The sequence below is a fragment of the Haliotis asinina genome, chromosome 4, assembly GCF_037392515.1.
Source record: "Haliotis asinina isolate JCU_RB_2024 chromosome 4, JCU_Hal_asi_v2, whole genome shotgun sequence".
Taxonomy (NCBI): Eukaryota; Metazoa; Mollusca; class Gastropoda; order Lepetellida; family Haliotidae; genus Haliotis; species Haliotis asinina.
In genome coordinates, this window is record NC_090283.1 from 36,151,336 (window position 1) to 36,163,030 (window position 11,695).

The 11,695-nt window shown below is 40.7% G+C and overlaps 1 protein-coding gene across 1 annotated transcript in view; it reads left to right on the top strand.

Moving 5' to 3' along the window:
* LOC137280914 (retinal guanylyl cyclase 2-like) overlaps window positions 1-11,695 on the top strand; it is a 261,889-nt gene that overhangs the window by 158,707 nt on the left and 91,487 nt on the right. The window contains exon 9 of the mRNA XM_067812100.1: window positions 11,507-11,666. Within this exon, the coding sequence (XP_067668201.1) occupies window positions 11,507-11,666 (160 nt within the window). The remainder of the gene's footprint in view (window positions 1-11,506; window positions 11,667-11,695) is intronic.

Here is an 11,695-nt window from a genome sequence, read left to right on the forward strand (position 1 = left end):
AACAGAAGGACGATTGCAGAATTTAGAACCATGTCCAAATTTCTGACAATTGTAACACCGGAGTGGATACACATCCACCCCGATGTTGAAATAGCTAGCTTTAATTGGTATATCAGTCAGTGAAAATGAGGACAAATAGGTATTTATTGGAATAGAAGAATAGAAAGCATCACCATCTCTTCGCATGAAGCGTGTCACTGAGGTGACATGCTGTCCAGAAAGTTCTTTCAAGATTTCTTCCACTGCCATTTCCACTAGACAACGGGCTCTGTCGCGGATGATCCCTCGACTAGAATTTAGAGTTCTGTGTTCAGAGACTGCAACTTCAGTGTTTGAAAATAAGAACATTTCAAAAGGTTAATAGCTTGCTGTCTCCACGCAGACTCAATTAAAAGGGAGCCGCCTCAGAGACGTGAAACATTCATCACCTCACCACAAATACTCTCGATTGCTTTGGAAATAGCAAACGGGTTGATTTTTAAAGGAAGACCATTCTTAGATTCAACAACAATAAATCATGCCCAAGAGTTAGAATTTGTTGCAAGAGAAACATCATCATCACACGGCAATATCTCAGCATGAAAACGTCTCTTGTTTTCATTTCGGGTAGAACCAGAATGATTGTGAACCTTGATTATATCAAAGAGATTCGACAACCCTGCTCCCCACCCACCATGGAATGTCAACAAGGACAGCATCTAATTGCAGCGGGTCTCCAGAATGCACACACATGATTGGCTCATGAGCCACCACCGCCTGCTGGCATAGGACTCTAGGCAATATAATATCTCGAAATAGAGTTTCTAAAACGCAAGATCAAATAACATATCGAATATGTGCAACAATACCCACCATGCCCAGTGCTCGGCATGACCAGCCGATAGGTAGAACTGGGCCCATCCTACCAGGAGCACTTAGCGTTACCCAGTACCCACCACGAGGAGGTGGCTCGCAAAGGGTGCCATCTGCTGAAAGATTTAAGATAAGAAGGTAATCTCTTATTACACGATCTTAGCTAAATTTTCTTACCACTGATTGAACAGGATATTTACATCAGATCTATGAGTATATTGCAGTGTATTGTGGATAACATCTGTCCATACGCAGATATGTACAAATGTACCTGTATGTTGACAAGATGATAAACTTATTTTGGATATTTATGTATAAGTCTTCCTTTCTGTACTGTAACGAAAATGTTGCATGTGTGCACATTCCCTTTGGCGTTCACAAAATCGTTACTGCAGACTACAGTTCTTCAAGTCCACTGGATAGCTGTCTGGATGTAATTGGCTCCACATTTACATGCAATTTATGCATTCTGCGACCTCTTTTTTGGTCTGTTCCACTTACACCATGTAGATGTAACAGCATGAAGTCATTCCTTCTTGTCAGACATCTTTACAAGTGCATAAAGAAAAGCTGCAATGTGGTTGCAGGCTTCACCTTCCCTAAAACAAAAAAATGATTACTGGTTGTGATTGTGACATCAAATATTATCATATATTCAATAATATTCAACAAGCCTTAACTTTTAGCCTGAGTATTTTTTTAAACAAAATTAAAATAGAACATTATAACAATGCTATTGTACTTCAGCTAAAGAATGTAAGTTAACTTTTTAATTCAACATTACATGTGACAACATTAGATTTTCACAGTATGTTTAACAGTATTCTGAAAAAGTTTGACAAGCCATTTACCAAAACACAAAAATGTTTTCATACACCCTTGTAATAAGCTTTGAGCTCCATCAGCTGTGATAGTTGTTCATGGACCGTGTATGTCATCGTGGCAGCATCCATCACCACATTGTTGTACCAATTCAAATTCGATCGCGATTATGGTCGGCAGGGCTTTTGGCTCTTTTGTGGCAGCAATTATGTGTGTTCTTATCCACAAACTTTGGACAAGGTCGACATCGAAGTGGAATGGATATGTCTCACTTAAGCTGTGGAGTGACTGCAGGAAGCAATGGATGCAAGATGATCAGTGTGTTCATTACCCAGAAAGGCGTATCAATATGCATGGATGAAACGTCTGAGCCGTCTGATGTCCGAGCAATCCAAACACTGCAGGAAAAAAAATTTGAGAGATGTCTACATGGCTTAATGTCAGCCGACCTGCTAGACTTGCAACTCGAGGATTGCCATGGTTTGGGACCGTTCGAAACAACATGCCACACGATGGCAACAACGTCCTACAATTCATCAATCACAAATGTCAAATGCTGGTGCCTTACATCATCTACACCCACTTTGAAGCCCTTGTCCAACATATTGACACAAAGTTTCACATGGAAAATGCAGGAACACATGATGGACAAACGAACACTCCTGTAATGTCCCAATGCCACTCAAAGATTTCTCACAAAAGAAAAACCATCAGGGAAAAGCTGTTCGGCAGGTGTGCATCCCCATGTACATGACATTGAACGATTGGCAAGCTCACAACAGGTCGGCACGTTGATAAGTTTGTGATGAACCCCTGAACAGAGATGCGATGTGAGATCACTATCACGTCACCAGTCAGCTCACGCTGCATGCGACCTACAGCTTAAAACCCATCCCCAAACCATCAAAATTCCTGTGGTGTTTCACAACCCTTGCGGGGAACGATGCTCACCAGATTATGTATGTCATCTCAAAAGATCGCAAACAACCTCACATGCAGCTCTGACATGGAAAAATACACCTCATTCTCCCTAAACGAGCTGAAATTTATTGATAGTGGTCAGTTCCTGCTGTCGTCGCTCGATGGTCTAGTGAAGGCCAGTAACCCAAACGACTTCGGCATCATGAAGCAATATGGTGACACCAAGACGTGACCTCTGACGAGCAAGTGTATCTACCCCAACGAATACATGGACGGCTGTTCCAGGTGTGTCTAGATGCGATTACCATGGATAGACTGATTTTACAGACACTTGACCAAATATCTCTCAGGACGATTATGTGCACGCCCTCAACGTATGGAACAAACTGGTCTGCTAGAATTTTTGCGACTACCACGACTGGACTTGAAACACCATGTATATGTGCAAACTGAGGACATGGCTGATCATAACCGTTTGTACGACATGAGTGATTATACAAAAGAGCATCCTGTACACAGTCCAGTCAACAACAGAAAAAAAACAGGACACCCATTGTGGAGTATATTGGGTTAGGGCCCAAACTGTATTTCACCAAGAAAGGCTACGACAATGAAATCAAAAAAGTGAAAAAACACGTGGTGTTCTCACTGAGAAGCAGCAAGCGCCACAAGATCTATGGGATCACCCTCAACAAAACGTCCTTGTCGTCCATGGACATGAAAAAATGAATCGCCATCAGCATTGTCTACACCTATGGATACAGTAATATTAGTAGTAACAGCACAGTAATATTAAAGTGAAGAACCTAAGTAGAATGCATGAAAAAAATCTACCACAGCAGATACAGTCAACTCGCCAAAGCCGCTCAAGTCTTGGAAGAGAAAACCAAAGCTTGGCTTCAAAAACAAGCTCTTTCGCAAGTTTACCTGCCAGCGCCAGGAGGAAATTCAATAACACTGAATCAATCAATCCGTCACATGATATGGTGACATATAAAACCTACAAGTATACCCTGACCGCTGTCGACGTTGTCTGTCGCTACAAGTATGCAAACCCGTTGACAACCAAAGATTCAAAGTTGCTAAAGCCTTCAAATGTAGTCGCTTGACCTGGCCTTCGATCTTGCAAAACCATCCTACATACGAGTTCACTGGAGCCATGTTATAGCTGCTGGCCAAGTACCAAGTCCTATGAGAGCTGCCATGGACGGAGCCCACCAAAGCCAAGCTATCGTTGAAAGACTCAACACATCTTCTTGCATAAGTATGCGCAGGATCCCCGTAACAGAAATAGGTTAGTCGAAATGTCATGAGTAGTGGATGCCATCAACAATGAAGTCACCAGACTCATGGGCAAGAAACCCATCGAAGCCATCCAAACGAAATATGTCACCACCAAAGCATCAACAGCATCAGTAATCCTGTGGACAGGGTCAGGGTGAGGTACTTGTACCAGCTGGCAAATACAATAGGGACAGCTGAAAACATGCCACCAATCCCATATGGTCCATGAAAACATACTACATCAAGTCGACATCTGATCTGTACCACTGAGAGGGTTCATCGGAGAGGAATTACATATAGTTCCTCACGGTACTACCACCTTATTAAAAATGCAAACCCTTTTATTCACTATCACACTACCATCATGAAGAGATTGATCGAGAAATGGTTGTTCAGATGCATTGGCATGAACATCTATGAACTTGGCATTTACTCAGCCCTATGTCAAGTTATTTGTCAAGGGAAATGCACAACCCTGTACAATAGTTTAGGTCTGTGGAGTACTGAACGATTATAACATCTCATGGATAATCGATTATAGCCTTGAAATCCGAGAACAGACAAGCCTGTACTCCAACTACCCCTTTGCCAACTTTAATGATTTTATGGCAGATTCTATCGATGGCATTTGTTAGGGTTAATACATGGCTGTGACAAAAGGTATAAGAAATCCCCTTTGAACACAGACAAGTCTGAAACATTTAACAATGTATTGAGCACACAATGAACAAGTTACAATGAATCACAATACAGTTTTCCAGTATAATGCACAAGTCACAAGTCTGAGGTAATGGGTCACAAATATTAAATATCAACTTACAGATAGTAGAAACACTAAATGAAGCTTTTTTCTAAAGTCAGTAGTCATTCAATCTTGAATGCAAGCCAGTGTTTTGACACACAGGCGGTGGTAGGCAGAGGCACACAACTCCAGTAATTCCGTGTGTATGTCCGTGTGTGTGTCCGTCAACACACCATTCAAGCTCTACATCATGTGCCTCAGTGTCGAGAACATTCCAGCAAAACTTGGCTGTATGAGTATTCAGTTAGAACTTTCTCGAACACGCAGGGAACTGGATCACTATCTGAAAAGGCAGCCGCTAAATTATTGCCACTGAATATATATTCATTGATATTGAAACTGAACATTGTGACCCAATGATATCCATCACCTAATCAATGATGATACAGATTACAGAAAATACTCTCTGGTAACACATTGTTGCTCAATATCAAAACTATGCCTAAAGGTAAAATGCGGGGGACTCCGGACATACGCTTTTAGCGTTCCAAACCAACAACTGCTTTTGGACATAACCAACAACGATGAACCAACATGTTCATCCAAGACTTATTTTACGCAACGCATGAACAAGAACATACATTTTTAATACTACTCATAATAAAGTGCAGCCACATGACGCTGATTATTTAAGGATTGACTGTGTATTTCTTTCGTTGCATTGAGGTATGAAACCCCACTTCTTCTGCATTAGATCACGGATATAAGATCTAATTGTAGCTTTGTAATCTGAATATGGAATAAGAAGTGGAGTCACAGATTTGTTGACAAGATCAGCCAGTGTATTCCTTGAAATGCCTACGTGGCTGGGTAACCAGCAAAAGACGATGTCGTATTGGCCAGTAGCAAGATCATTATACAATTCAATAATTTCAATTAAAAGTGGATGTTTACAAGAAATAATTTTAATAGCCTGAAGGCAAGAAAGAGAGTCGGAATAGATTATAGACTGTTTACGTTTAGGGTGTCTTTGAATATATCTGAGAGCTGTTAATATGGCGTTTGCGTTAAAAATAGAGCTGTTATCTGGAATTCTAGAAGATATTGTTCTGGATCCAATGACAGTGGCACAAGCCACTGCGCCACCGTCCTTGGATCCATCTATAAATAAGGGTTTGTAATTGCTATATTTAGTTTTTAGTTGATTATATTCTGGTTTATATTGTAATTCATTAGTTTCTGATTTTTTATAAGAAGTTAATGTGAGGTCGACTTGTGGCCTAACCAATTGCCAAGGAGGAGAAGAAAGGAGACGGGAGGGAGCTATGTTTTCCAGTTCAATGCCGGCCGAAGAAAGAAAGGGTTTAATTCTGTGCCCTAAAGGTGGAACAAGAGAAGACCTCTTGTCATACAAATCTTCATAAAGTGGATTGAACACACAGTTATATGCAGGATTAGAATCATTAGAGTATAATTTTGTAATGTATTGTAAGGATAATTTTATACGACGTTGTGTAAGAGATGGTTCGTCGGCTTCAACGTAATGACTGTCAACAGGTGAAGTTCGGAAAGACCCAAGACAAAGTCTTAAACCTTGGTGGTGTACAGAATCAAGAAGTTTAAGGCTGCTTTTGCAGGCTCCACCGTATACGATGGAACCGTAATCAACTTTCGAACGGACCAATGATCGATAAAGTTGTAGGAGGGTAGCCTGGCCCCCTCCCCACTTACAATTAGAAATGACTTTCAACAGGTCAAGCGCCTTCAGGCATTTAGCGTTAAGGGATTTGATATGGGGGAGAAACGTTAAATGCGAGTCAAAAATCAATCCCAAGAACTTGGCTTCTTTTACAACTTTAATAGCAGTCATTTAGAAACAGTTCAGGGTCTTTATGTGGTTAATACAGAAATGTATACAATTAGTTTTTGATTTAGAAAATCTGAAACCGTTCTCAAGACACCATTTATTAATCTTGTTTAAACACAACTGCAGTTGCCTCTCAATAGTATGCATATTTTTACCACGACAAGAGATATTAAAATCATCCACAAAAAGTGATCCGTCAATCGAATCATTTAAAACTTTGGATAAACTGTTGATTTTAACGCTAAATAAAGTAACAGACAAAATACTCCCTTGTGGAACACCCTGATCCTGATTATAATGATCCGACAGGGTAGAACCCACTCGGACTTGAAATTGCCTGTCATTTAAAAAGTTGGATATAAAAAGAGGCAATCGGCCTCGCAATCCAAAGTCATTTAAATCTTTTAAAATGCCGTATTTCCATGTAGTGTCATAAGCTTTTTCTAAATCAAAAAAGATAGACACTGCATGTTGTTTATTAATTATAGCGTTTTTGACAAAAGACTCCAAACGCACCAAGTGATCAATGGTACTTCTGTTTTTACGAAAGCCACACTGAATATCTGTTATGAGGTTATTGGTTTCTAAGTACCAAACTAGTCTATTGTTTATCATGCGTTCCATGGCTTTGCAAACGCAGCTTGTGAGAGAAATTGGGCGATTATTTGAAGGATCGGTATGGTCACGTCCAGGTTTAGGTATTGGGACTACTATAGCATCTCGCCATGATGACGGAAATTTCCCTGACGCCCAAATATCATCAAACATATTTAGAAGAGTTTCTAAACAAGATTCTGGTAAGTGCTTCAGAAGTTGATAATGTATGTTATCAGCTCCTGTAGCAGTATCGTGGGCCTGGTCAAGAGCAGTATGGAGTTCATGAATTGAAAATACCTCGTTATAATCTTCCCCGTTATCTGAAGTGAAATTTATAGATTTCTTTTCTTGCTGTTGTTGATACCTTTGGAACTCATAATTTGTGGAAGAAGAATGTTGTGCCAGTGTTTCACCAAGTTTATTAGCAATAAATGAATTTATTTTAGATACATAGTTTTGCCAGGACTGACGTTTATTTTGTTTTAAAAGTACGCCGTGCTTTAGCGTTTTAGATTTTTCATTTGTTCAAGTTATGGACCATAGGATGACGACGGAAATAATGTTCAGCTTTTTTCCGTGCGTTGCGAGCCTGTTTGCATTCAACATTAAACCATGGTTTTCGTATGTGCGGAATTACTGAGGACTTTGGGATACACTGATCAGCTATGTCGTTCAGTTTATCAGAAAAACATTTAATAGCATCAGGAACATCAATGAAAAGTTCAGGTTTAAGTTTGTCAATGCAGAGAGTTTCATATAGACTCCAGTTGGCCTTTTTAAAATTCCATCTAGATGATGAAGGGACATCAGATGGGTTCAGGGGTTTTAAGATTGTTGGGAAATGGTCACTTCCACAAAGGTCGTCGTGGACTGACCATTCAAACTCACTCAATAGACCAGAATCAGTAAGTGACAAATCAAGAGCTGAATAGGTTCCTGTGCCAGGGTGTAAATATGTATTTGAACAATCATTATATATGCATAAATCATTGTTTGTAATAAACTCCTCCAGTATTTTCCCTTTAGTATTAATAGTTGTACCACCCCCAGAGTGGGGTATGGCCATTAAAATCACCCATAATAATACAGGGTTTCGGGTGTTGATTGTAAAGGGTTTGAATATCAGCCTGCTGAAGAGCTGAAGATGGTGGAATATATAGCGAGCAGAGAGTAAAAGTAACATGCAAAGTAAGTCGTACTGCAACAGCTTCAAGATTAGTTTTAAGGATAACAGGGCTTTGGAGTACATCATGTCTCACAAGGATGGATGATCCTCCCGTGGCCCTATCACCCGGAGGAGAAAAAGAATGATATGCATTGAAGTAACGCAAGCTGAAATTATCTGTCTGCTTTAAATATGTTTCTTGAAGACAGAATGCTGATGGACTAATGTCCTCGACCAATAGCAGTAAGTCGTTAAAGTTGGTCTTCAGTCCTCGGCAATTCCACTGTATAATATTGTTTGGAGAATCTATCTTTTGGGAGGTATGACCGGGGATCTACCCCGTACCTTTTTAGAGGGCGATACGCTTTGCGCCCGTGGCTGGATGGTTTCAGCCACATCCATTCTGTCAAGAGATCCAAACCTATTAAATAGTTGGATCGAATTATCTGACCCCTTTGAAATCCTATCACTTTGTCCTTTCGAAGATTCAGTTCTTGATTTGCTTTGTTTCACATTTCTTTGAGATATTTGTGTTTTTTGTGCTTGAGACTTCTTCTGAGTGAGAGATGATGATTGACCTTGAGAAAGAGTCTGTATGTCAGAGAGTGAATCAGATGTTTGAGTTGACTGTTCATTTGAATATATTTGAGGCGCTTCAGAGTTCAACCATGTCAAGTCTGTCTGGCAGTCAACAGATAATGTTGTGACTTTGGTTGTTATTTCAGGGGTTGTCTGGAGGACAGACGCATAAGCTTCCGTGCCTTCCTCAGACTGAACAAGTTTCTTTGCTTCAGTAAAACTGATGTTTCTGGAAAATGTAATTCTATTTATTTTCATGTGATGTTTCCAGACAGGACAGTCTTTAGAGTATGATGGGTGACTCCCTGAACAGTTGGTACATTTTTTAGCATCATTGTCACAGTCTTCTGTTGTATGAGTTTGTTCACCGCAATGAGCACATGTGACAGGTCTTGTGCATGTATTGACGCCATGGCCAAATCTTTGACATTTGAAACACCTTAATGGGTTTGGAATAAAGGTGTCAACTTTGATATTGCTGTAACCTGCTTTGATTGATGTCGGAGCAGTCGGCGTTGAAAATGAAAAAAGGTGCGTGTTGGTTGGTTGTGTTTGTGAGTTCCTTCGTGTTGAGAACCGTTTAACAAACATAACGTCTTGATCTCTCATCTCAAACACCATGTCCGCTTCCGTCATATCAGCAAACAACTGACCCCTGTCTCGTACAATTCCTTTACTAGTATTGAGCGTTCTATGTGCTGTAACTAAAACAGGAACGCCGACAAATGAAACTGTTGACATAAGGTTGTTAGATTGCTGTTTCCTGTTGCATTCTATCAGCAAAGAACCTGATCGTAATCTTCGGACGTTTCTAACCTCACCAGCTATGCGTTGAATACCCTTAGATATGACAAAAAGGTTAAGTTTGAGAGGTGTTTTGTCAACTGTCTCAAGCACTAAAAATCGCGGCCAATGTTCTACAGATTTTAATGGTCTTTGCTCATCTTCATTATCCTGTGGACGTTTTGTTTTTTTGGAAGGGGCTTGGTATTCCATGTTTGTTGGTTATATGGTTCATCATCTGAGCTCCCCACCCCCCACGGAGTATCACAAGGACAATGATAATAAAGTGGGTCTCCAACTGGCAGCACCAAGGATATCCGGATGATATACTCCAGCAGAAACATTAAAAGATTAACAATTCTACCAGATTGGCCCATGAGCCACCGCCTTCTGGGCATAAGACTCTAGGCAAAGTTCAAAACATCATATTGAAAAATCGTTGATATTTGACATAAACAAATGTGCCAAATCCAAAAGTAAACTTTTTCAAATTACATTTGTGTAATGACAGACAAGTCCATACACAGGGCTTGGCGTGACCAGCCGATTGATAGAATCGGGCCGATTCTACCACCCGTCTAGGTGAAGTAAGGGCCGAAGTGGTGTGTTGGGCAACAGGAACACGGTTCAGGCTCCTATTGCCCTCAACCAGACTACCGTCCTCCACCGACACGGGACGCAACCCACGGCAAACAGGTTGCCCAATTCGGTCGCTCCTTGCGACCAGCAATGGGGTGCTATGGACCTAGTTGACCCGGGTCCACACGGGGATTTGAACGGCTCTTGGCGTTACCCAGCACTCACCACGAGGAGGTGGCCGTTCACGGGTGCCCCCCCCCCCCCCCCCCCCCCCCCAAACAGCTGTCAATCAACCAAGCTAACATTGGGTGACGAATCAGAACGGAACAACACAACGTGACGCGTCCCGGTAACAGCAAAGTTTCAAGTTCAAACATTTGAATTATTACCAGCGAACTGAAAGACTCAGTTTGAAAAGTGGGAATTGGAATGAAGCCCGATGACATGAAGTTAGTGGAAATGAGATTGTCAGTGGCAGCAGTATTTGGAAAGGGGTTGTGAGGTGACTGGAATTGCGATCCCATGGTCTTGTCGAGGCGTTACAACGTTTTTAACGTTCACGGACAATTTTGAGTTGTTTGTTTATGTTAACCACAATGTATCACTTCAATGTTTATCCAAAGTTCATTAGGGTACCTGAGTGCAAGGGAATTCCCTCGCCGTGTAAAGGTATTCCCCGACATTCAGCAGGTCCGAAAGTAGTCCGGTTCGGTGGGCGTGGCTTAGATTTTTAGATTCATTGGGAAATGAAATCAAAAGAAATGTTCCCAGCTAACCAATCAGATTGTCAGAATTTTAATGAGCACAATAATAATTTAATTATTGTCCCAATAGTTCTGCCTCGATTTTCAACACTCGAAAGACGACGCATTATCACACCTAGTGGCTGTCATTCACAGCTGTTAATGGGGTTTCAATCAGCCCATAGCCAGATTTGCCTTTGAAGCTACTGACGAATGATTCTGTTCCAGTGATACAAATGTGGTAGACAATGCTTAAAAATATTAAAATTTGGTCACTTGCCCCTGCAACCACAAACATTCACCTCAACTTCAAAAAGTGTGCTAATTGTAATCTATATATTTGAATGGTTGATCTCTTTTCAAACATATCGTGTAAAACCATATGGGTGACAATTGGTTGTCTTGAGGAATTTATCGGGATAAGAAAATATCAATTTACATAAATAGCATGCACGGTGTTATTTCTTTGGCGTATATATTTCAGTTTTCAGCACTATCAACAATACTGCTGATGTACTTTATCACATAATATTATATTGGCAAAAAACAATTCAATTATGTTCTATTTGCAGGGATTGCGATACATTCATGGGTCACCACTGCGATGTCACGGAAATCTGAAATCACGTAACTGTGTGATCGACAGTCGTTGGCAGTTGCGCATAACAGACTATGGACTTCCCGGTTTCTTCACTGCATTAAAACAAATTCGCACAGACTTAGAACCGTATGGTATGGAATCGTATTATTTTCGTTTCACA